At 37.6% G+C, this 27,040-nt stretch overlaps 1 protein-coding gene across 10 annotated transcripts in view; it reads left to right on the forward strand.

Moving 5' to 3' along the window:
• The window catches only part of RXFP1 (relaxin family peptide receptor 1), a 131,924-nt gene that overhangs the window by 58,683 nt on the left and 46,201 nt on the right, over positions 1–27,040 (forward strand). For 5 of the 10 annotated variants that reach the window (XM_070386431.1, XM_070386430.1, XM_070386432.1 and 2 more), the window contains exons 3-9: positions 3,140–3,241; positions 7,376–7,481; positions 14,160–14,231; positions 17,085–17,156; positions 22,032–22,103; positions 22,193–22,264; positions 23,296–23,370. In XM_070386431.1, coding sequence (XP_070242532.1) covers positions 3,140–3,241; positions 7,376–7,481; positions 14,160–14,231; positions 17,085–17,156; positions 22,032–22,103; positions 22,193–22,264; positions 23,296–23,370 — 571 coding nt within the window. The remainder of the gene's footprint in view (positions 1–3,139; positions 3,242–7,375; positions 7,482–14,159; positions 14,232–17,084; positions 17,157–22,031; positions 22,104–22,192; positions 22,265–23,295; positions 23,371–27,040) is intronic. The other 5 variants (XM_070386434.1, XM_070386438.1, XM_070386439.1 and 2 more) reach the window with 3 other exon arrangements.

The raw sequence follows: 27,040 nt of genomic DNA on the forward strand, positions 1-27,040 counted from the left end.
TAGCAACTGCTTTGCCAGAGTTTATCTTTTAAAGGGGCACATAGTCCAGGAAGCCATAAGTGATCATTTAAACAACACTTTTTGTCACAGTGTGCCACAGACCATGAGAGTACAATTTTCTAATAGTAATAGGACTGTTGTTATCTTCAAAACCATTCAGGTCAGATAACCAATCCAATGTTATTATCCTTGAGATCGTTATCTGCAACCCCTTCTGGAAGGAGAAAACAGAAACCACTCTGGGGTTTGGGAGGCTTAAGAAAAAAGAGGTTTCACGTAGAGAAGAATGTATTTATAGAATCATTATAAAGAACATAGAAGCAGGAGTGGAGAAAACACTACTATACTTGCAAGCCCAAGATTAAGCAGCATCCACGATGGCTTGTCAGCTCTTTACCCAGGAAGCTGGGACCGTGGTAACTGTCCCACCTGCAGTAGGTACCCACAGATGGAGTCTACAGACTTCAGTGTCACATGAGTGCATCCCATTGGTAGAAATCTATCTGTAAGAACTGAACTTCCTAGGGTCTGGAAAATATAGAACTAAGTTACCAGCTTCTGAAGAATGAGAAAGCATTCTAAACTGAATGGTGAGAGAGCAAAAAAAAAAAAAAAAGGATGCATTAAATCTTCACAGTTGCAAAAAGCTACCGTCTCTATTCACCTGAACAAACTCAGTCTTTCAAGTTTCCTTCCCTTCCTCCTTTTACTCTACTCACAATGTCAAGGGTCAGTGAGGCACTTCAACCTGGTTCCTGGTTGTTCAGACGCTGGGATTTACTGTTTCTGGGTGTATCTTTTGTCCATCCAATTACTGGCACTCAGTTGGAGTCTCAAGCTGATGTCTGCAGATGGTAAACTTGAGGTCCATCAATCATCTCCTTCTGAGATATCATAATGATATCATTGAGATATCATAAAAATATCATTGGGATATCATTATACTGCCTTGCTACTTGTGTTTATTTTGAAATCCTTCATAATAAAGAAGTGTTCAAACTAATAAGTAATACTAAAGGATGGAAACAGCTATAAATACAATCTTTAAATAGCATCTCTTCTTTCCAATTTATTTTTAGTGAAACTTTAAAAGGAAGCCTGGTTTTACAAGCATATATAACACTTATGTTAGAATACCTTGCCTTTCCCAAATGTAATCTTCATGAAAGAGTTAATGAGCCATGGAAAATAAGAAAATAACCTGGAGATGGAGGAAAACTGTACAAATTATATTTAATCAGATAAGAGCACATTCAAAAATTTGAGCAGATTTGAGCAGACCATTCACCAATCCAGAAAATTTAGGAGAAATAGCAAGATTATATGGAGAAAGATAATGAGTTCCATTTGGTGAATGCTGTGTTCAAGGTGCTTGTAGTGAGCAGGCTCCATGTTACACAAGATAAAGTGCAGGCTGGAAATGTAATTTGGAAGTCTTCTGATTAGAAGGAAAACCATGGATGAGGTTAGGTTCACCAAATCCAGGCAAAGTTGCACTATCTGGACTCAATCTCAGGTTTGAGTTACACATACGCAGCAGAAATAACTTATAAAATAGGTGCCAGACTTAAATTTAATCCTAACTTACATAAGATAAACTTTTATCGCTTCTATCACCTGTCTATATGTTTGAAAGTTAGTGTTAGTCCTCAGTCATCTCTGACTCTTTGCAACCCCAGGCTCCTCTGTCCATGGAATTCTCCAGGCAAGAATACTGGAGTGGATAACCATTCCTTTCTCCAGGGGATATTCCCCATCCAGGGATTGAACTCGGGTCTCTTGTTTATGCATCCTTAAAGAGTCCCAACAGCATCCTGAAAAAAGCTTGGTACCTTTGGGAAGGATCCCCTTTAAACCCATCCCCAACCTGCCATGGGATAGGGCTGGTACCCTCTGCAGATGGTACAGAGAAGTTGCTCCTTCCCCCCAGCTCACATCCTTTCCATCTCATGACTGGCCTCATGGTCTCAGGTTCAAAAATAACTGCAAGTTCATGAGGAATTTCGTGAGGAAAAATTATTTTTTCCCTCCCACCAAATGAAGATTTTTTGTTTTTACTGATTTTGGTTTCATTTTTTTAATGAGACAAGTTTCATATCAAAATCAGAAAATATAGATGAGAAAATATGTAAGCATTCAGAGGATAATCACTAAACACTATCCATGATACCACAGTGCCTTAAAAAAAAGAATGAGATCATGCTGGTCATGTTATTTTTTCTTTTTCTATTTAACAACTATGGCCGTCCATCTCCAACATCAGTCTAACATGATTGAAGAGACTGAGGGAAGTTAAAATGAAGATGCTGAGAACAGTGTGCTGTGTTTCAGTACATCTAAAGTACTGTTTGTTACAGTTATATTTAAAAGAGATAATACACAAGGACTTATAGCACATGAAACTGTTCAATATGCTGTAAAAACCTAAATGGGAAAAGAATTTGAAAAGGGATAGATACATGTATATGTATAACTGAATCACTTTGCTGTACATGTGAATCTAACACAACATTGTAAATCAACTTTACTCCAATATAAAATTAAAAATGTGTGGCTCAAACACTGCTTGGTGAAGAATCACCTCTAGTGCCTATTGAAACCAGAGATTAGGGGACCTGTGAAATCAGGATCTCTAGGTGAGGGGCCAGAAATTCTCCTTGTTGACAAGCTCCCAGGTGATCTTTCTCTGTTTGTCGATCACTCATTTCTTATTTTAAACTAATTTTTATTGGAGTGTAGTTGATTTACACTGTCTCATTAGTTTATGCTGCACAGCAAAGCAATTTAGTTGTGTACAGGCAAATTCTTTACCATCTGAGTCACCATGGAAGCCCTGGATATGTGTATATATCAGTTCAGTTCAGTCGCTCAGTCGTGTCAGACTCTTTCGACCCCATGAACCACAGCATGACAGGCCTCCCTGTCCATCACCAACTCCCGGAGTCCACCCAAACCCATGATCATCAAGTCGGTGATGCCATCCATATATATACATACATATACATATACATATATATCTACTTTTTTAGATTCTGTTTCCGAAAGGTCATTAAATTATCTTAAAGAGAAGACCGGTTTTCCCCAACACTCCAGAATATTTCTATTCTTGAACCTTTATGTTCTCTGATCTTTATTTTAGGAGACATCAACGGATGGTCTACACAATTTGACAGATATTATGGCAATAACTACAAAATGACTTCCTTGTATCCCAGTATTGTGGCAGAAACATCTGAATGCTGTAAGTAGTTAGAAGGGCTGAGCATCCTTGTCTATGGGCTTATAGTAAGATACCATGTTGTTAAAAGTTGGATACAATGGTTTTAATATTTTTATACAGTTAATTTCAGTTTTCTATTTGCAAAATTATAATTTTCTATTAGACATACAACCTGAAATTGAGAATTTGATTTTTAAATGACTCAGGGATCATAAGTGCAACAGGACTAAATCATGCTAGGTATTGATGCAAACAAAATTAATGTCAGTACATTGGGGTTTCTATTTTACATGTCCCCTTTTCACAATCACTGTAAACTCTGATATAAAAGCAACTCCATACCAGGATATTTGAGGGAACAAAAACTTACCTATGTGCGTGTCCCTATAGCAAATTAGAGAAGCAATCACCTTGAGTTGCTGAATTGTGCTGTGGAAGCTGTGTAAAGAAAAGTGAAGTCTCTTTCCCTTATTCATGTGGCTGTACCCATGTTTGATGTTGGATCTGAACTTATAGTTATATTGGATTTAACCTCATGTGTGCAGAACCAATTAAATGTTTTAACCAATGAAAAAAAAAAAAGAAATGGAAACAAGAGCAGAGAAGCTGTTGGGATTTTAACATGTGTAAGTGAAAAAGCTTCTGGGGTCTAAGTCATACTTTACAGCTACCAAAAAAGCCTTATTTGTTATACTCTACATTTAGTCACATAACAAAAACTTACAAAAACCATGGAAAGGATTGTAGGAGGGTATAACATTGAGGAAAAACTCTATAATTTCTAAAATCAGGAAGATCAATATACATAATTCTTTTTAAATAAATTGGGTTTATTCTGATAAATTATTCACATATAAATGTGTACCTTAAAGTTGTATTTCAATCGTATCTTTCAAAACCTTGGTTAAAAGGAAGGGTTTGGGGAAAAGAATCCTTTGTTACATTTTCCACTTTATGTTCTACCACAAATTGTAAAGTGCAGCTTTTTAATTTTTTAAAAATATTTTTTGCCTTTACTGCTCAAATAAAACTCATAAAAACTGCTAACAGTCCCCACTTTGAGTGGATATAATCCCTCCTGTTAACCTCATAGGTCACTCAGCAATCTATCTTAACCACATGTTGTCTTCTTGTCAAAATATGGAAACCATGGAACCCCTTGGTGGTTCAGTGTTTAAGACTGCACTTCCACTTCAGGGAGCAGAGGTTCGATTAGGGTTAGGGAACTAATCTGTGGTTAGGAAACTAAGATCTTGCATGCTGCATGGTGCGGCCAAAATATATATAGAGAGAGACCAGATTACTTGATCATGAAAAAGCTGAAAGCTTTTGGAAAAGGAAAAAGTTAACGGGTATAATTTAGCTACTAATATCAAGCGTAAAACTAATGGATTAAGCCATACAGTCTCAAAATATCATTTTTCTTTTTCTCTTTTGATTCATTCTATATCCTTTTCATTTCTTAAATTTTAATTGACTCTCTTTATATTTTACATTATTCCCAAAAGGATTTAGGCAATTTTCAATAAAAATAAATATGGCTATGAACAGACTTAACCCATTAACATGACATAAGAGACAAAAATTCCATGGTAAATGGTATAAGGAATAGAGAAGGAAAATTATATAAGAAGAGTTACTACCTAGTTCTTAATTTCGTAGTCATTAGGTCAAAGACCGAAAATAATGGGTTGCATAACTTTCATAGTTTGGTCTGTAAAGCAAAAACAAACAAATGGGAAAAACAGATCAAGTCAGCAAGAGAAATAAATTTTTTGCCAGACGATGAGCTCTGGGAGAAATGTTCCCTAAGTATTCTTACATAAGAGAAATGCAGTTACATAAAGAGTGATGCTTCAAAAAGTACAAAGGCAATTTTTTATCTGTTCTTAGAAATGAGCAAACATATAATTTTTAATTAGAATTTTGAAGAAAGATAGGGGTGGGGTGGTAATTTAAAATTCAGTATCTTTTTTCAAACTTAAAACTAGTATAAAAAGTAAATGTAAACATAGTGTAAAATTAGGGGGTGAAACTTAAATTAAGGTTCTTACTGTATCACTTTATTCAATTTTATTATAAGTGTTTATTGGAAACTTAACTGAGAAATTTAACTGGCTTATAATACTTTATGACTGGATGAATGTGAGGAACTCACATTTATAAAGTCACCTCTCAAGAAAAATATCACTGAAAACATATCCATCATAACAAATATATTCATAAAGTTTAAATTTGAGGAATATGGAAAGTATAGAGATTTGGAAAAAATTATTTACTTAGCCATAATTTCACCACTCAGAAGCCACCAGCATTAACTTGCTGGTTCATTACTCATCTTTCTTTTTATTTTAGCATAGTTGAAACTTTCAATGCAATCCATTCTTGTCATATTTTGAGGTAGCACTTTAGCATAGTCAGGTATTCATATTATAAATCTTTCAAAATACCATAAATTTTTAAGTGACATAATTTGCTTCATCCTTCTTTCCTGGTAGGATATTTAGGTGCTATTTTTTCACTTTCCTTATCAACACATATGAATTATCAATCTTAACTCAGCCTATAAAAATAGAAAGAAAAAAAAAAACCACACCAGATTAATGCTATCTTCTCCACCTTCTATTTTTACCCTTTGTACCAACTTCTGAGGCCCTTCATCTCCCCTCCAAAAGCTCCCTGTCCCCTCCCAACAATACACACGTTAGCACAGGAATTTAGATAGAATTAATTTTTAGGGATCCATTGCCAAAATGGTCACTTACAACCATAAGACTGTTCAAAACCTCTTGGCACAGACTCTGCTGACACAGAAAACACACAAAACCTAAATTATGATCGTAAGCTCTCAGGATTCTGTAGGGAATCTGCACAGTTGTTTGGAAGGAGACAAAAAACACCCGGTGGCCACATATCTGAGCAAAGGAATACCTGGCTGTTTCCAAGGCTGGAGCTCACTGTGCAAATTTCCCACCATCATCCACCATCTTTGCCACCAGAATGTCTTCTTTGCCATCAAGATGCTTTTCCACTCTCTAGAAACTTTCCTGTAAAGGTTCTAGACTAAAAGTCTGCAAACAGAAAGTTCTCACAAGAAGTTTTGTCTGTCCTATAGTGATTTAAACATTTTTAAGTATTACTGGTTTTAAGTAGGTAATTATATAAAAAGTATTGTCTTTCTGGCTTCTTTGAGGAAGTTGGTTGACTCGGCCACACATGTTCCTATGGTAATAGGGCAACAGTTAGGAGAAGCTGTCCCACAGGGACTCCAAGATGCAATCGGTACCCGCTTTGCCTGCTTCTGTAAATATTCAAGTCTATAAGCTCTGCTCTAAGTGCAGGGTTTCAAAGTAAATGTAAAAGAGAATATCCCCTATCGCTCTTGATGAGGCATCATCCATTCTTCATCAATTCAGGGATCAGACGATGTCTGTGACACTGAATAATACTCCCATTTAGCTATATGAACACACCACCCCAAATCTCTAATAAACCTTAGCAATATCGGGAGCCCACAAGGTAGCCGACGGCATACATCCCATTTTCCCTCTCTTTCCAACTCCCATCAGTGAGAACAGAAGAGCTATGCATAAAAAATGTTCACTTCCTTAAGTGAAGCAGTAGCCATTCTTACAGTCCTATATAAACCAAAAGAAGTCCTTTAAAGAGTTCCTGAATTTAAAAAGAAAATCTACCAGCACTATAGTTCATAGTCAAGTTCTTTTTCTTGCTAGTTAAAAACAGCTTAGCATTCCATTAAAAGGAACACTTTATTCTTAAGTAGCAGCTTTAAAATGAACATTAAAGCCCATCACACACACTGTTGTGTCACCTTTAGACATAGCTACTCTCCAAGGATAAAATAAGAGCAGATGACTTCATTTTCCAACAAATAGAGAAAAGCAAACTGCTACTTTTTTTTAATGCATGGGCTGTTAAATGTGTATGTTTCCCTATCTTAAGGTCCTAATATCATTTTAATGTTTAAAGCAAACTTTTGGAAACTTAATTTAAAGCTTTGCACAAATTGCTTACATAAGACACAACACACTTTGGTGTATGATTTTCTCATAGATTTTTGTTTCTTTCTTTTCATTCCCCTCCTGTTCCTGGTCCCTCATCATCCCTTCTCCTTACTACATCCTCTTTATTCAGTGGTCGGTTCTGCACCCATGCAATGTATTTGCCAAGGTTTAGAGCTTGAGTGTGATGAGATCAATTTACGAGCTGTTCCATCAGTTTCTTCAAATGTGACTTTTATGTAAGTAGAAAAAAATGTTTTCATTCTGACAGCCAGTACAGCACTTGTAAAACTTGTAAAACTTGTAAATCATAATTAAGGTGTAATCATCATTGGTAATAATGCATTGTCATTCAAGAATGATATCATTGTTCCTTGGTCAATTATAATGATTGTTGATATTTATTTGTATTATTAAATGATAGGTCCTACTCTAAGTTATTCTCTGTACTACTTATTCAGTCTCTCATAACAATCTTATGAAGTATTTAGTATCACTATGTTGTATCTAAGCAAAAGATGCCATCAAATATATGTGCTACTAAAGAAAAAAGCTACGATCAAATTACTATATAAAGCTTTCTTAACACCAGAATTGACACATTAAAAGAGTCAATTTTTTAATTATTAGAAATAAATTTTAATGCACTCATGTATAAATAAAAATATAAAGCAAGTAAAATAAAGTGGCATCCAACCCCATTACTTCATGGCAAATAGAAAGGGAAAAGGTGGAATTAGCTACGAATTTCCTCTTCCTGGGCTCCAAAATCACTGCAGATGGTGACTGCAGCCATGAAATCCGAGGACTATTGCGTCTTGACAGGAAAGCAATGACAAACCTAGACAATGTGTTGAAAAGCAGAGACAGTACTCTGCCGACAAAGGTCCATATATCAAGGCTATGGTCTTCCCAGTGGTCACGTATGACTGTGGGAGTTGAACCATAAAGAAGGCAGAACACCAAAGAATTTTTGATGCCTTCAAACTGCAGTGCTGGAGAAGACTCCTGAAAGTCCCTTGGACAGCAAGGAGATCAAACCAGTCAATCTTAAGGGAGATCAACCCTGAATATTCATTGGAAGGACAGAGGCTGAAGCTGAAGCTCCAGTATTTTGGTCATCTGATGCAAAAGACAACTTGTTGGAAAAGTCCCGATGCTGGGAAAGACTGAGGGCAGAAAGAGAAGAGGGCATCAGATGATGACATGGCTGGATGGTATCACCAGTGTAATGAACATGAACTTGGGCAAACTCTGGGAGATGGTGAGGGACAGGGAGGCCTGGCATTCTGCAGTCCATGAAGTTGTAAAGAGTCGAACACGACTGGGCTACTGAACAACAACAACAAAATAAATTGGATAAAATATTCCATCACTTCACATTTAAAATCTAACTCTTCTGAGTCACACTTGACCCAGAGACTTAATGTTCATTTTTTCCCTAAATAACTCATACTTAGCCATGTAAAATAAAATTATCCTCATAAGAAACAACTTATTGATCCAATCTTAATTTGAATTCAACAAACTTCAGCAACACAAACACACACATTTGGCTGAATTGTTAAAAGAAATTAGCAAAGAATAGACATTTTAATCCAATATTTCTGCTGAGTTTTTTGTTTTCATACAGGTGTTTTAGTGCCTTACGGCTCTGACTTTTGTATATATGTGGATGAGATAGGAGAAATTTTTTTTTGCTTAATAAATGTTTATTGAATGAATGAACAAATATAAAGGTAGAACAGAGTATATGAAAAATATTTAAAAATATATATATTTATATAACAGAGTTCCTCTCTGGATGAGATGATGGAGCAATTCTTGGGTGATAAATGCATTGCCACAAGTCCTGAACCCCTCCCATTTCAACCCAAACATTCTGTATCCATAACCTGGACTGCAACTTTGATAAATATGCCTGACATATTCAAGGAACAGAGAAAACTCCAGCTCAGAGTTCCTGTACACAATACTATAATCAAATTTACAGAATCTGAGGAGCTTACCCAATTTGTCAATGAGCTGAGAACACTGGACAGGTTAAGCCACAAAGATCTGTTTTCCAAAAGAGGTGACATTTTCCCATATACTAAGAACAGCATTCAATCTCATCCTAGACTCATCATAGCTATTTTCATAGTAATTAGTTCTGCCAGAAAAAAGATATCCCCCCCAAAAAAATGTCTGAGGTCCTGTGGAGTTTCTGCAATTTAAATTATGACTAGAACACCTAGGTATAAAAATTTAAGATGAGTTTCTTCTAGTTTTAAAGAAAAAAATCATCACTAATACTGCTTGTACAGAAATGCTAGCAAGTCCAAATCAATGAATACCCTCATGTTGGTAATCTCATCTTTTGTTTTCCTACAAATAGAATTTGAATATATTTTTCAACAATTTAATTTATTTTTGTAAAAGGAAAAAGAGGAAAAGGGCTGGAAGAATGGAAGTAGATATAGCAGTGACTAAGAAGAGAGTGTAAGTGCCCCTGAAGGCATTCTAATTCAACTTAGAAAAGGCTATCCTGGCTCAAAATACATATACACACGCATCCAAAAATATAGACATTTATAAAGAGATGTATACAGACCTATGAGCTGCCAATTTTCAACCCTTGATATGAAGAAAAGCTGGAATCAGATCTTTTTTTAAATTGAGGCATAACTGCTTTACAGTGTTACGTTGTGTGCTGTGTGCTAAGTCATTCCAGTCATGTCTGACTCTGCAACCCTATGAACTGTAGCCTGCCAGGTTCCTCTGTCCATGACATTCTCCAGGCAAGAATACTGGAGTGGATTGCCATTCTCTTCTCCAGGGGATCTTCTCGACCCAGGGATAGAACCGGCATGTCTTACCTCTAACCTTCATTGGTGGGCGGGTTCTTTACCACTAGCACCACCTGGAAAGCCCATAGTTTTGTGTTAGTTTCTGCTACACAACAAAGTGAATCAGTTATATGTATACATATATCCCCTCCCTCTGGAGCCTCCCTCCCACGCCCCATCCTAGCCTTCCAAGTCATCACATAGCAGCAAGTCAAGTTTCCTGGGCTACGCGGCAGCTTCCCACTAGTTCTTTATTTTATACATGGTGGGGTCGCACAGAGTCGGACATGACTGAAATGACTTAGCAGCAGCAGTGTGTATTGTCAATCCCAATTTCCCCCCACTCGCATGTTCACACATCCATGCTCTACATCTGCATCTAGAATGCAATCTGATCTTCATGAATGATTGGGTACAGAAGGCAAGAGAGAAGAAAGGATTCAGGGTGACTCCAAGGTTTCTGTCCTGAGGAACAGGGTGATAGGGGAGACTTGGTGACAGTTAGTGGGGCAGATTAGAACTTCAATTTAGTTGTTTTTTCAATGATAGATTAAAGATCACTCCATGGAAATTGCCAACAGGCATTTGGAAATGTAGGAGTCAAGCTCAGGAATTCATGTCTATAACATTTCATTAATATTAAATGTTAAAATACAAGGCTCTACTATATTAAAAAGTATTTTGGTCCATCCTGTAAAGTGAGAGAATTAACACCTACCTCTTTTTATGTCAGTAGGGTATTATAAAAATACAGAGAATGCTACTTGTGAAATATTCTGCATAATTAGAAAGAAGTAGTCTATAAGTTCTAGGCACTATTAATAAAAAAACTTAACTTCCTAAGAAACATTATTCAGGAGTCATTAAAGGAGCCACCCCTCCTTCTAGAGTCACCCTCTCACTCAGGAGCTATTAGCCTCTTCCTCTTGAGTTCTTTCGTAGAATCTCAGTTGTATCTCCTTTAAGTATATCAAATGTTCTCCCTCATGCCATAGTGGTTGGGGTGGTCCTAATCACCACCAGAAAAAGGAGAATGCCATAAGCTTCATGGGGGCCCTACAATGTGGTTTTTCTATATAACTTTCAAGTCCATAACAAGTACAATAAGCTCTAAACTGTGTTTCTGAGTTGAATTTACAAGTAAATCATTACAATAAAAAATAGTCCTGAGCTATTATCCAAAGAAGAATCTTTATTTAATAAAGTATGTTATTTGTCATCCAAATAGAGTATGAGTTTATCCAGGACAGGGATATTACCTTTTTTGCAAAGTACAATAGAAGGCATTCAACCCAGGTTTGTTGAGAAAATTAATGAATGAACACCTTTTGGAAGCACACTAAACTTTCATCAATAACTTTAAATCAAACCCAAACATTTAGCAGTTAATCCTTACACAACACAAACATTTGAACAGGGATATAAAGCAGAATTGAAGCTCTAAGCCAAGTGAGAACTCTTAGTAGAAAAGGGATTTTCAATTAGCTGATATAAGGAATAAAACATTTGGTGATAACCCAGCAGCTAAGAGTGATCTCTAGAGAAGGTTACTAGTTAATCAACCTTTGACATTCAGTCATAAAAAAAAAAAAATCACTAAATGACGGGTCTGTATAGTTTAGAATGGTGTTTCTTAACTTTTTTTCTTTCTTTATTGCCTCTCTTTCTGAGGCTATTTTAGACATTTTTGTCCTCATCTGTGATGTTTTAATACTTCAGATATACTGTGTATATTTACACATACTAGTTCTTTATCTATTAAAAAAAAGTAAGCTTTTTTCACTCCTTAAGAAATTAATTTCTTAATTTTCCAATAACGTTCATGTTGAGAATACATAGTTTTCTATATTCTAGAATAGTTTTTTCTCCAATTAGTTTCCAAAAATGTGTTCTCAAGAGTCTGAGAAGCTATTTTTAAGAAGGATTCATTATCAAGTTCAGGCAATACTGGTCCACACCAACACAAGTAACACTAGTCATGTCTTTTGTATGAAGCTGTCTCTTCACTGAGTTCTTTATGTTGACCATTGTTTCCAAATGTTTGTCCCACAGCAGATCAAACTCCCATCAGTGAGGTGTATTGCTCATTTCTTAATGAGCACCTGCTCCGTCATAATAGACGAGGACAGTAACAACAGTGGCACCATATTATTAGAGGTCATGTAGTCCAAATACATTCTTTCACAGTTAAAGAAACTGACATGGAAAGATTATGTATGTTTCATGCCAGGGACTGCCAGCTTCAATGGTTGGGATTTTTTGCTTGTTTTATTTTGTTCCTACCATATTATATTGCTTAAAGAATTAAACGTTAGGTCCTTTTCAATACAACCACAATTATGTGAACCTGGCCTGTGTCAAGCTGCTTATAAACTGTAATACAAGTGGAAATCTTTTTTATACAACTTATTAGAAATTGCATTGGGATTACTTCTTGAATAAAGATGGTTCAACTATATGGACCAATGGACAGTTTCCTTTATAAATAATTTTTAAAGGAAGCAAAGGTAGTGGAATGTGAAAATTGAAATATTGAGGATTATAATATTAGGTTCTTGAATATGCTTTAAACAAGAAAACACTATCCTTATTGTCACTCAAAAACTGAGATGCTTTCTGTTTGTTAAATAAAAATAGAAAAGAACATAACTGAAGATTATTTTACCAGTTTTATTGTTTCAAGTTTTTGTCAGAATTACAATGTTGTAACTTAAATTTAAGAAAACTATTTCAAATAATTCAAAATAAACAGTCCTAGTTCAATTACTATTATGAAGAGAAGCAATTCCCAAGACCAAAGGATGGTAAGACCCTGAGCTCACCTCCTCTCATGGGCACCACAAAACCATCACTATCTGCAGAACCATCTGTGAAAAAGACTGGAACCTACCAGGAAAGACAGTCTACAATGAATGTCAGAAAGAAGTAACTACAACAAGAAGGGAAGTAGGAGCAGAAACTTCGTATAATCAAGACCCATAACCCCAGGGGATGACCCAAAAATGGGAGAACAATTGCAATTGTAGAGATTCTCCTAAAGGGACCAAGGGGCCCAAACCACACATCAGGCTCCTCAATATGGGAATCCTGTACCAAGAAGACAAGGTCCAAGAACACTGGTCTTTGAAGGCCATCAAAGCTTACTTTCAGGAGTCCCAGAGGGCAGTGGGAAATAGAGACTCCACTCTTAAGCGGTGCGTGCAAAACCTTACCTGCTCAGGGACCTGGGGCAGAAGCAGTAATTTGAAAGGAACCTGGATTAGTCTCACCTGCTGATCTTGGAGAACCTCCTGAAGAGGCAGGAGGCAACGAGAGCTCACTCTGGGGACATAGACAAGGGGGCAGCCATTCTGGGAGCTCATTCTACCAAGCGGACCCTGGTGCTGACAAATGCTATTTTGGACTTGGAAGCAATCTAAGTGTCCATTGATGGAGGAATGGATAAAGAAGATATAGTACATATATATAATGGAATACTTCTCCACCATAAAAAAGAATGAAATTTACCATTAGCAACAAAGTGGATAATACCTCAAGGGTATTATGCTTAGTGAAATATGTCAGAAAAAGACAAATACTCTATGTTTTCACTTATATGTGGAATCTAAAAAATAAAACATATTACCAAATATAACAAAACAAAAAGACTCATATGTATAGAAACCAAGCTAGTGGTTACCAGTGGGGAGAGGGAAGGGGGCAAGGTAAAATGGGGATTAAGAGCTACAAACTGCTGTGAATAAAATAAATGAGCTATGTCACAGGAATGTAGCCAATATTTTCTAATAACTATAAATGCAGTATAATCTATAAATATTTTGTATTTCTATGTTGTATATCTGAAACTAATATAATACTGTAAATCAGCTGTATCTTAATAAAACACTAATTAATTAAAATAAAATTAAGATATCTCTCAAACAAAAATCTCTTCTAAAAAATTTTAAATGGTATGAATACAAGAGTGACATTATGAATCAAAGTATTTCCTGAAAGCTAGTCTTAAAGTAAATAGAGTTTATAATTGTTCATACTGCTATTAAAAGTAAAGAAAAGAACTTTAAAATCCAAAATTTACATTTATTTCAGGTCACTCAGGCGGAACTTAATAAGAAAGCTTCCTCCTAATGTCTTCAAAAGGTACCATGGTCTTCAGACTCTGTAAGAAAAAATTTTAATTCTTAGTATTAAATTGACTAATGTTTTTTGGCATATCTGTTTCTTCGCACTTCTGCAGAGACCAACACTACACCTCTGCTTAAGTCTAACCCCTCTTTGGGGAAGTATTTAACTGTTAGCTGGAGACTACCAAGTAACATTGTTTTTCTGACTGCTTCTAGAAGCCACCCTAGCAAACTCTCAGATATCTATCCCTAAAGAAACCAAAGTATGTGTACTGTGAATTCTCTTACTCTGAATTCTCAATGTGTATTGAGAATTCTCTCAATTCTCTTGCCCCTCCCCCAAGTAAAGACACTCAAGAGGCTTTGCTCTCTGCACCTCAACGTCAATCATAGAGAAAGATGTTAGTACCCTTTACCAGGCCTGCCCTCATGCTTAGATAGGGAAATTTTTCTTCCGTATGTTTGCAAGTCCAATCTCTACACAAGATAGCAAGTTCTTGTGGTTTGAAACCTCCAAGCATGTTGTTTTGTAGAATTAATTCCATGTTCACATCTACCTCATTGAGTTTTATCTGACATGTTGGCTTCCCATCAATCTAAGATTACCAACGTACTCTCAAAATCTGTAATGGCCCCGGTGATGGTCGCCTGTTATTTAGGTCAGTTTTGTGGCTGAATTATATTGTCACAGGCTTAAACTGCTAGGTTTAAGTATTCTGTGTCTGCATTACACTATGGAGAAAACATGTCAGAGTTCCTGGTTTCATTTTCACATCTGCATTGGTTTTGGGTTTGTGTTTACACTATAGAACCCTGGTACATAGATATCATCTATCTGTACTTTTTCTTTAAGATAATAGAAATAGAACAGAATCAGAAGAAAAATTATGCATTTTGTTTGATGAAATATTCTCAAACCTCAGATTATCTGAAGAAAAAGTTTTCACATCCGAAAACTGAATTCCAATAAAAGACTTTTCAGAAGTATATTCTAGATATTAATCAATCAAGAGAGAAGAGGTTTTCAAGTTTAAGCCTGATACACAAATTTCAAGAGGACACTTTCTTCCTGTTTCCTGATCTCTGGAGTAGGAAGAATTTTCCCGATCTGTAGCACCACCTTGTGTTCACATGGTTTAAAAGGAGTCAGGCTGCTACTGCTGCTGAGTCGCTTCAGTCGTGTCCGACTCTGTGCGACCCCATAGACGGCAGCCCACCAGGCCCCGCGGTCCCTGGGATTCTCCAGGCAAGAACACTGGAGTGGGTTGCCATTTCCTCCTCCAATGCATGAAAGTGAAAAGTGAAAGTGAAGTCGCTCAGTCGTGTCCGACTCTTAGCGACCCCATGGACTGCAGCCTACCAGGCTCGTCCGTCCATGGGATTTTCCAGGAAAGAGTACTGGAGTGGGGTGCCATTGACTTCAACTCTAATTTCAGTATGTTGGCATTGTTATACAATGAACTTTAATTCTTGAACAACCAATTTGTTCCAAGTAATAGATCAAAATAGCCTAATTACCAAAAAAGTTGTAATTGGTGGCTAGAGATATCCTTTGATTCCACCTCCAGGCAATATATGGCTTCCCAGGCAGCACTAATGGTAATGAACCCAGTCTGTCAATGCAAGAGACATGAGAGACATAGGTGCAATCCCTGGGTCGGGAAGATCCCCTGTACGAGAACATGGCAACCCACTCCAGTATTCTTGCCTGGAGAATCCCGTGGACAGAGGAGCCTGGTGAGCTACAGTCCATTGGGTTGCAAGGAGTCAGACTCAACTGAAGCGACTTAGCACGCACTCACACCAGGACAATGGTGACCCACATCAGAAGAAGGAAAGAAGTCAGGCTTAAAATCCTTACTTCCTCCTTGCTACAACCTGGGGCCAGTGCTTATGAATGTGTGGAGCTTAACTGGGTACATGGGATGCAAGGGCTTGTGCTCCAGGTTCTGTTTCCTCTGACCTCCTGTTAATTCCAGGCCCCACCTTCAGCATGACCTCAGTGAACTCTGCAGCCAGCATCCTTGCTTGGCCTTCCAAGCTCATTTATAGTCTTCTAGACCTGACTTTTTGTATTTCTGTTTTTCTCTTCTGTGGTATGTATATTTGATACATTTTCTCAAACACTTTTTGGAGCAAAACTTGGGTGTCAAATAAATACAATCCAAGTTGACTTGCTTGGCCAATCTGTGATGAACATGGCATATGGTTTAGGGTCTTAGTAATGTCATAGCCTTGTAGTGCTACCAGGGCTGTGCTGAATAGTATCAAGTTTATAGAATTACATCAGGAAATATCAGAATGTTAAAAAGGCTTCTAGGCCTCTTTGATTAGTTTAAGTACCTTGCTAGGCCCTAAAACTGAAGTTTCGCTCATTGAAAATTCAAATGTTAAATTTTAGGCATCATATGTCTAAATTTATAACTAGAAGCTCTAAATAAAAACCAGCCCAGTAATTTATGAACTTAATCAAGAAAGAAAATTACATATATCCAGCTTCACTATTTTGTCCTGTTTATCTTTTTTAAGTTTAAAGAATTCTTGACATTTCCCCTTTTTTATTTTTTTCAAAAAAAAATTATTGCAGTATAGTACAATGTTGTGTTAGTTTCAAATGTACAGCAAAATGATTCAATTATACATATATATAAACATAGGTATTCTTTTTTTTACATTCTCTTCCATTATAGGTAATTACAAGATGTTGTGGTAAAATACACAGGACATAAAATGTACCATCTTCACCATTTTTAAGTGTACATTCAGAGGCATTAAACACGCCCGCATTTTTGCACCACCATCACCACCATCCATCTACAAAATTCTTTTCATTCTTGCAAAACTGAAACTCCTTTTCCTCATGTTTTCCCTTTAATAATCATTTTCACAGGTGCCTGCAAAACAATAAGATTAGATCCGTATCTGTCTATGCTTTCCGAGGACTCTACAGTCTTACTAAACTGTAAGTACCAGGACCAATTAGTCTTCCCATTCCGTGGTGGCCTGTGGACCCGACCCATCCCACTGTATATTCCCCTGCCACCCATGATGGCGTTCAGGGCATGTGCAGACAGCAGGCGTCTCCACACTGGGGCCAAAGGCGTGGGACCTTGAGTCACACATGCTGCACCAACTCACTGGGTGTGTGAACTTGAGGACTGATTTTCCTTTCTAAGCATCAACTCCCTCCACCGTAAAAGTGAAAACAACAGTACCTACCTCAGGGTTGTTGAGGGGAATGAATGAGAAAAATCAGAAGAATTAGGCACACAATATGCATTAGCCATAGTGATGGGAATGAGGACTGAATGACCTTTATCAACCTGAGAAAACCTAGTGATGGCTAAAATTTATGAAGGAGAAAACCCAAAATTGTGCTTTTCCCACTAATTCTCCTTGTACAAATATATAAAGCATGATAAGTTTGAAAGAACAAAGTTTAAAAAAAAATTATGGTAAAATACATATAGCACAGTTGCCATTTGAGTCATTTCTAAGGATATAGTTCAGTGGTATTCGGTACATTCACACTATTCAACTATCCAGCTCCAGAACTTTTCATCCTCCCAACTAAGACTCCACATCCATTAAACTCTAACTCCCCAAGCCTCTCTTCCAGCCTCTTGCAAATACCATTGAACATTCTGTCCCTACGAATCTGACTACTCTAGGGACCTCACAGAAGTAGAAACAGGTAATATTTTCCCTTTTGTGTCAGGCTTATTTCATAACATCTTAGTCTTAGCATTATGCCTTCAAGATTCATCCACATAATATATATCACAATTTCATTCCTGAATGTAACTATAGTAAGACTGAATAATATTCCACTCTGTGTATCACATTTTTTATTTATTGACTTAGATAGACAGACACTGAGGTCATTTCCACCTTTCAGCCATTGTAAATAATGTTGCTATGAACATTGATGTACAAATATTTCTTTGAGCCCTTGATTCCATTCTCTTGGGTGAATGCCCAGAACTGGAATTGCTGGATTATATGGCAATTCTACATTTGATTTTCTGAGGATTCACCTTACTGTTTTCCACAGCATCTGCACCATTTTACATTCTCATCAGCAATGCACAGGTTCCAATTCTTCTACATCCTCATCAACTCTTGCTATTTTCTGGAATTTTGTTGTTGTTTTGTGCTGTGTAGTTTTTAATGACAGCCATCCTTATGGCTGTAAAATGGTATCTCATTGTAGTTAAGAGCAAAGTTTTTTAAAATAGTCATTCTCAGAGTTCCATTTCATTGCATTCTACCAAGCAGCTGACTCCCAGGAGTTATTGAAGGGATTTATGACCCAAAATCACATAAATAAAAGTTTTTTGTATTTCTATTCCTGGCCCCTTGCTTTCTATTCTATCCCATTTTTTAATCCTTAGCTCAAGAAACTTTGGTCAGATTGCTCACTGGTGGTATCAGAGTTTGGGGTTGAGTCAAAAAGGCCACCCAATCACTTAGTAACAAAGTGGAAGAAAGTCACTGGAGTTCCAAAGTCTTAACAGTAACCCCTGTAGCCGTGTCCTCGTCCCTTCTGTCCCCTGCTCTTTCATGTCATAGCAAATTACCCGAAGTCAGGATTGGACTCATCCTTATCATATTTCTGACTACCTTTCTTTACAATCTCTCACAAATCTATTCAAAACTTTTAAACATATCTGCTTGGTATAATGTTCAATGAATATACAGGGGGCTCTTGAAAGATAGTAGAAACTGGAGAGTAAATGCAGAAGTGTCTTCCATCCGCTCCTTGGCTTTTTCCTGCCACTAGAATATTGTCTGCATGTAAAAATGTCACACGGTCCTGGGTTTTCATGGATCACCATCAGATTCTGCTCGTCACTCATCCATAGATATTCATTATCCCTCAGAGTGTGCAAGTTCTTCAGCTAGACATTCTACAGGGCGGTACAGAGAAAGAGAAGTCACACCTGCTGCCTTCTAGCACATTACACTCTCGTATTTCAGGGAGAACCATGTGCTTCCTCTGGGGAGAGGCACCCCCTTGCTTTCCAGAAGCTTACAGTCTATGTTGGGGAAACAATGCCCATGTATATATCATAGTTAGAGATATGGTGAGGGATTTACTTTCTTAGGACCTAAACCTGCTCAAACCACAGCTGCTATGATGGTTGTCTGAAAGCAGTTATCATTTCAGGTCCAGAGCAGTGGATGAAGACTGAAAACTGAAGAGGACTGGGTGAAACAGACAGCACAGGGCTTTGGGGGTGGGGATGGATCAAATACCTTTACTTGGGGGACTTCCAGTGACTCTTAAGGGAGCCTCTGAGATGCTTTCCATCTTCCCGAGCCTAACTGGGGCTCCAGGCTTGCAAGGGAAGGGAAGAAGTGGCTAGAGTGTGGGGGTCTTATCCCATGCTACCCCCAAGCAAAAGTCAGATCTGCGGGGTGGAGAGGGGAAAGGAAATTCTTGGCAGGAGAGATTTCATAGGATATCAGCTCCCTGATCTGTCAGAGTGGAGAAAAGAAGAGAAATCAGTGTGGTCCACATATGAGTAGAAGTGGAATTGGGTTTTCCTGGTGGCTCAGACGATGAATCTGCCTACAGTGAAGGAGACGCAGGAAGTCTGGGTTGGTAAGAGACCCTGGAGAAGGGAATGGCTACCCACTCCAGTATCATTACCTGGAGAACTCCAAGGACAGAGGAGCCTGGAGGGCTACAGTCCATGGGGGTAACAAAGAGTCGGAGACCGCTGAGTGACTAACAACACATCACACGCAACTGCCCAATTTGTCAGAGTGAAGAGAGAAATCAATGTGGTCCACGCATCAGTAGAAATGGGACTGAATGAACACTTGCATAGGAATCACAGGCAGTGGGGAAAAGAGGAGGCAAGAAATTGATGTGGGAAGTTGAACAGAGACATCGTCATGATAATATGTGCCAAGCGCTTCTGACACGCCTGGCCTCAAATGCTCAACAACCCCGTGAATTAGGTTCTGATGTTATTTCCACTTCAGAACTGGGGAAACTGGAGATTTCAGAAGTCATTTGCTTCAGGTCACACTGTTAAGTGGCAGAGCTAGGAACCAAACTGTCTGACAGCAATTCAGAGCAGAATTGCTGAGCCAGAGAAATTGATACAGAAATAAACATGTAAGACAGTTTCTCTGCCATTTTAAGCCAAAATAGAAGGAGAGGAATTTTGCATACATTTCAGTCCTGGACTCTTGCTACCACTGGCAACCTTAGGTATTTTGAGAGTTTCACCTCCACTTTCCCAAATCAAAAGGACAAAGTTAAATAGAATTAGATTAAACTAATTTTATTAAATTAGATTGATTAGTTAAATGGAATTAGATTTTTGCAACTATTTCCCTTTATTTATCCCATTATTTATTCTGTTGGGTTATGTGTGTCTGTGTGTGTGTCCAAAAGTTTTCTTCAGGGAAAAAGAAACTACACAAAGACTCTAAGGCCTCTATAAAAGAAGAGAGGTGATTTTTTTTAATGTTTTTATATTGAGGTTAAAGTTACAAAATATAAAACAATTTAATCATATTTAATTGTACAGTTCAGTGGCACTAAATACATTCACATTGTTGTGCATTCTCACCACCATCCATATCCCTAATTTTTCACCTTCCTAAACTGAGACCCTGGCCCCATTGAACACTACCTCCCCATTCCCCTCCCCACCCCTCACCCCTGGCCCTTGGCATCTACCAGTATACTTTCTGACTCTACGAATTGACTATTCTAGCTTGATTCCACTTATACACGAGGTGATTTTGAAAGTTATTAAAAGCTGGTGTTTGCTCTTGGAAGAAAAAGAAAAACGCATAAGCAATCAGTATAACAGAAGGAAGAGAGCATCTACTCTGCAGAAGAGTGAGAAATCAAGTCTCCTCAGAGTACAGGGGGTCAGACTCCCCATAAGGTGCTCAGTGTCTTTTCTCCAGAGCAGGTCCCTGCCTGCCCCAGGGCGTGTGTCCCCCCTCTCCTGTGTCCCCTTTCAGCCTCTTCACAGTGACCCTTCAACTTGTCACCCTCACACCTCTTGCCTTTGCATAAGTCATTTCCTCTCTCTGGGACTCACTCCCACCCATGCTTTGCTTTATGGATGACACACCCTCATCCAAATCTCTTCTCAGTTGAGCCTCTTTCCATTAGGGCTCGCTGTCTGCTCTCCCCTCCAAACTCCACAGCCCCAAACAGCATTCAGCGTCTTCTCTGCTGGAAAGTCAGAGTAACTGTATGTTCTAGCTCTTTCCCTCCGCTGCTATACTATTTACCTGCTCAGATGTCATCTTCCTCAAAGAAAGGGATTAGAGACCTAGCACAATGGCACCCCACTCCAGTACTCTTGCCTGGGAAATCCCATGGATGGAGGAGCCTGGTAGGCTGCAGTCCATGGGGTCACGAAGAGTCGGACACGACTGAGCGACTTCACTCTCACTTTTCACTTTCATGCACTGAGAAGGAAATGGCAACCCACTCCAGTGTTCTTGCCTGGAGAATCCCAGGGACGGGGAGCCTGGTGGGCTGCTGTCTATGGGGTTGCACAGAGTCGGACACAACTGATGTGACTCAGCAGCAGCAGCACACTGTCAAAACAATCTGATGAATAGATGAATAGATAGAGCGACTGACTGACTGGCTGATGGTTGATTGATAACTGAGAAATTAAAAACTGGATATGGAAAGGTAAATGATAAAGAACATTAAGAGTTCCAAAGGCAGGAAAATGGCCTGATGAGAACAGCATATAAGAAACTTTAAGATGAATGACTATTGTTCTTCCTTTCCTCATTGTAAGATATCAAGAAGATAACCGATTTACTGTCATTTCTCTTTTTTCAGGTATCTCAGTCATAACAGAATAACCCTCTTGAAGCCGGGTGTTTTTGAAGATCTCCACAGACTAGAATGGCTGTATGTTTCATTTCTGTGGCATATTATGGTATTTGTCTTTATGTTGAAAAAATATATAAAATGAATCCATTTTTTCTCCTGGCTGGCAGGATAATTGAAGATAATCACCTCAATCGAATTTCCCCACTAACATTTTATGGACTAAATTCTCTTATTCTCCTGTAAGTACTAAAAATTTAAGCAAATATTTCAGTTGAAGGGAAACACATGAATAAAAATGATCACTTTGAGTTTAATAGCGTTTTATTTGGAATTAGAACCCGAAAAAGACCTTTCCAACTAAAAACCATTTCCTAGTCCTATTCTACGAGGCTATTCTGTAGTCGTAACAATTTTATAAGATCTTCTGTCTTCTAGAATGTCAGCCCATCAAAACTGAACGCAGCCTCACAGTCATGTTTCATTCCAATATTCTTAGGCACACCAGTACTATGCTTTACAGTAAGTCCCCTACATGCAAACCTTCAAGCTGTGAACTTTTAAAGATGTGAACATGTGTTCCATCAACATCAGACATGAGTGACATTGCAGCTTGTCTTCCATTTCCTGTTGCTGATGATCCTTCAGCTCTACCATCTCCCACCTTCTTTCTGTCCTCCAGTCAGTAGCTCATCTTCCCTGTTCACTCAGTGCCAGCCTCTGTATGCCAGCTGTAGTACCACACTACTATACTTTTCAAGATATTACACTATAAAATCAAAAATGTTTTCTTTATCTTTTGTGTTTGTTATGTATTATTCGTTTGAAAAGTATCATAAACCTATTACAGTACAGTACTATACAGCTGATCGTGTTTGTTGGGCGCCTAGGCTAACTTTGTTGGACTTACGAACAAATTGGACTTAAAGAACATGCTCTTGGAATGGAACTCATTCATACGTAAGGGACTTAGTATATTAATCTTGGTAAAGAAAAATAACATTCATTTGAAATCACCACCCACAATTGAAGGGTACAGGTGTTTTCTTCAGTCTGCTGGTGTCACTGCTTCTTCCATATGACAAATATCACTTGTCTAATTTTATTACTAACAAGCACTTAAATATAACAAGACTTACCAAAAAATTAGAATAAGAATGTACCTAACTTATTAGATGTTCTCTACTTCATGAGAATAATGATAAACCCATGTTTGACTTCGGTTGAAAAAAGAAACAGAAAAATGCGACTCCTTTCTGATTCTCTTTTTCAGAGTACTGATGAATAACATCCTTACCCGCTTGCCTGACAAATCTCTTTGTCAGCACATGCCCAGACTGCACTGGCTGTAAGTTGCTGTATTTTTCTTTTTTAATTTTTATTGAAATATAGTTGATTTAAAATGTTCTGTTAGTTTCAGGAGTACAGCAAAGTAATTTAGTTATATATATGTATGTGTATAATGAAAAGAATTATAGGTTATTACAAGATATTGAGTATAGTTCCTTGTGCTATACAGTAGGTCCTTGTTGGTTATCTATTTTATATATAGTACTGTGCATCTGTTAATGCCAAGCAACTAATTTATCCCTTCCTTCCCCCCTTTCTTCTGTGGTGACCATTAGTTTGTTTTCTATGTCTGTAAGTCTATTTCTGTTTTGTAAATAAGTTCATTTATATCATACTTTAGACTCCACACATAAGCGATATCATATGATATTTGTATTTCTGTCTGATTTACTTCACTTAGTATGATAATCTCCAGGTCCATCCAAGTTGCTGCAAATGGCATTATTCTTCCTTTTTGTGGCTGAGTAACCACATATTCTTTATCCATTACTCTGTTGATGGACATTTATGTTGCCTCCATGTCTTGGCTATTGTAAATAGCGCTGCTGTGAATATTGGGGTGCATGTACCTTTTCAAATTAGAGTTTCTGCAGATATATGCCCAGGAATGGTGTTGCTCTATTATATGGTAGCTCTATTTTTAATTTGTTAAGGAAACTCCATGCTGCTCTCCATAGTGGCTGTACCAATTTACATTCCTACCAACAGTATAGGAGGGTTCCCTGTATCTCTTCTTACAGAAGACAACTAACTTTTCTATTTTTGCCTAGTTCATTTTGGATATCGGGTTTTTCTCAAATGGAACTTGTCAATATTGTGTCACAATTCCTCAAAAATTTTAGCATGATTTTATTAAACATTCCTATTATTTAAACTAACTCCTCTAAGCTTAGTTCACTTTGGTAGCTCAGTCACATCCAACTCTATGTGACCCCATGGACTGCAGCAAGCCAGGCTTCCTGTCCATCACCATCTCCTAGAGCTTGCTCAAACTCATGTCCATCAAGTCACAGTGCCATCCAACCATTTTGTTCTCTGTCATCCCTTTCTCCTCACACCTTCAATCTTTCCCAGCATTTGGGTCTTTTCTAATCAGTCAGTTCTTTGCATTAGGTGCCCAAAGGATTGGAGTTTCAGCTTCAGCATTAGTCCTTCCAATGAATATTTAGGACTGATTTCCTGTAGGATTGACTGGTTTTATCTTACTGTCCAAGGGACTCTCAAGAGTCTTCTCCAAAATCTCAGTTCAAAAGCATCAATTCTTCCCATTCAGCTTTCTTCATGGTCCAACTCTCACATCCATACATGACTACTGGAAAAACCATAGCTTTGACTAGATGGACCGTTGTTGGTAAAGTAATGTCTCTGCTTTTTAATATGCTGTCTGGGTTGGTCATGGCTTTTCTTCCAAGGAGCAAGTGTCTTTTAATTTCTTGGCTGCAGTCACCATCTGCAGTGATTTTGGAGCCCAAGAAAATAAAGTCTGTTACTGTTTCCATTGTTTCCCCATCTATTTGCCATGAAGGGATGGGAATGGATGCCATGATCTTCATTTTCTGAATGTTGAGTCTTAAGCCAGCTTTTTCACTCTCCTCTTTCACCTTCATCAAGACGCTCTTTAGTTCCTCTTCACTTTCTGCCATAAGGGTGGTGTCATCTGCATATCTGAGATTATTGATATTTCTCCCAGAAATCCTGATTCCAGCTTGTGCTTCATCCAGTCCAGCATTTCATATGATGTACTCTGCATATAAGTTAAATAAGCAAGTATTCAATATACAGCCTTGACATATCCCTTTCTCAATTTGGAAACAGCCTGTTGTTCCATATCTGGTTCTAACTGTTGCTTCTTGACCTACATACAGATTTCTCAGGAGACAGGTCAGGTGGTCTGGTATTCCCATCTCTTTACGAATTTTCCCTAGCCTTTGTTCTGCTTCATTTTCTACCTCAAGGCCAAGCTTGCCTGTTACTCTAGGTATCTCTTGACTTCCTACTTTTGCATTTGAGTCCCCTGTGAGGAAAAGGACATCTTTTTTTGGTGTTAGTTCTAGAAGGTCTTGTAGGTCTCCACAGAACCATTCAGCTTCATTGGCATTAGTGGTTGGGACATAGACTTGGATTACTGTGATACTGGATGGAAACTCTTACTAAAATAAAATATCTCCAAAAAAACAAAATACTTTGGAGGCAGGAAGAAGACAGAAGGGATGTTGTGACATTGTATAACATCACCTCTTTTCTTTGTCAATCTATTCACCCATTCATTTGGTATAGACAGACTAAGTGACTTTAGTTCCATCTCTAAATTCTGTGTAACAAGAATATAATATTTAGAATTTATTTTTGAAGCCTCATCACAGAATATGTTCCATGGAATTTTTCACACCATAGCTTTGTTGGTGGTACTTAGCATCAGCCCACCTATGCAAAATTCAATTATCCAGTAAATGTGGCTAAGAGACAGGTAAAAAAATGAAGAAGTGAATCCAAAATATCTCTTCAAAATTTGATCCATAAATTGCATGCACTGTGTCATATGAAAATTCCCTCTGTCTTTTATTTTATAGGAGATTCCCAAAAGTTTGGTTGTTGGAGTTTTAAGCTCACAGCAGACTAGAAGTGCCAGCTTGAAAGTAGAAGGGAAGTTAGTAAGGTTGGTTTTAGTGAGAAGTAACAACTATCAACCTAATAACAAAGCAGCAGCAAGAAATGCTGTAAAAAGCAGATCCTGTAATTCAAAACACACTAGTTTGGAACCATCTAGGAAAAGAGAAACATCTCCTAAATCGTTACTTACTAAGTCCAGAGGGCATCTGGGTATGACAGTATAGTACCCTCACTAATGACAAAGGAAAGGGCAAATTAAATGCAATATCATTTGTGGTGATTAAATTTGGGTTCAAAAGAATTCATTAACTGTTATAACATACTCAGTAATCCTAACTTAATAATTAAGTAAAATTGAGCAATATTTACATGAATAAATTAGCAATTAAAAGTCCATGCATTGGTTGAAAACAGAAGCAAATGTGGGACACTCATACAATAATAAAACTTTGCTTTGATTTTAAAAAGGTAGGAAAATTTACATTTCAGATAAAAATAAAACAATTAGGATTTATCACTAAGGAGGCAGACTTTTTAAATTTCTTTATAAAGTTATAATCTTTATAAAAATTATAATCTTTAAATTTTAACTATCCAAACAACTCACTCCACATGCATTCCTGATAGTGAATACTATCCCAACTTTAATGCTAGTAATAATTTTTGCTTTATAAGTATTCATTTTAAAATTAATTATAATGACTTTACCTTGCATATGAACTTTCATTTAGCAAAGTATAAACTAGAAAATCTGTTGGATGTGCTAGCAAACATAGAAAAATATAAATAAAATAAAAAGAGACATGACAGCCTAGGAGAATATACCTGTAAGATATACGACAGACAGCAGACTAAAACCTTTAATATGTGCGTGCATACTCAGTAGCTCAGTCATGTCCGACTCTTTGCAACTTCATGGACTGTAGCTCACAAGGCTCCTCTGTCCATGAGATTTCCTAGGCAAGACAACTGGAGTGGGTTACCATCACCTACTCCAGGGGATCTTCCTGACCCAGGGATAGAACCTGCGTCTCCTACATTGGCAAGTGGGTTCCTTA

Source organism: Bos mutus, chromosome 17 (assembly GCF_027580195.1).
Source record: "Bos mutus isolate GX-2022 chromosome 17, NWIPB_WYAK_1.1, whole genome shotgun sequence".
Lineage (NCBI taxonomy): Eukaryota > Metazoa > Chordata > Mammalia > Artiodactyla > Bovidae > Bos > Bos mutus.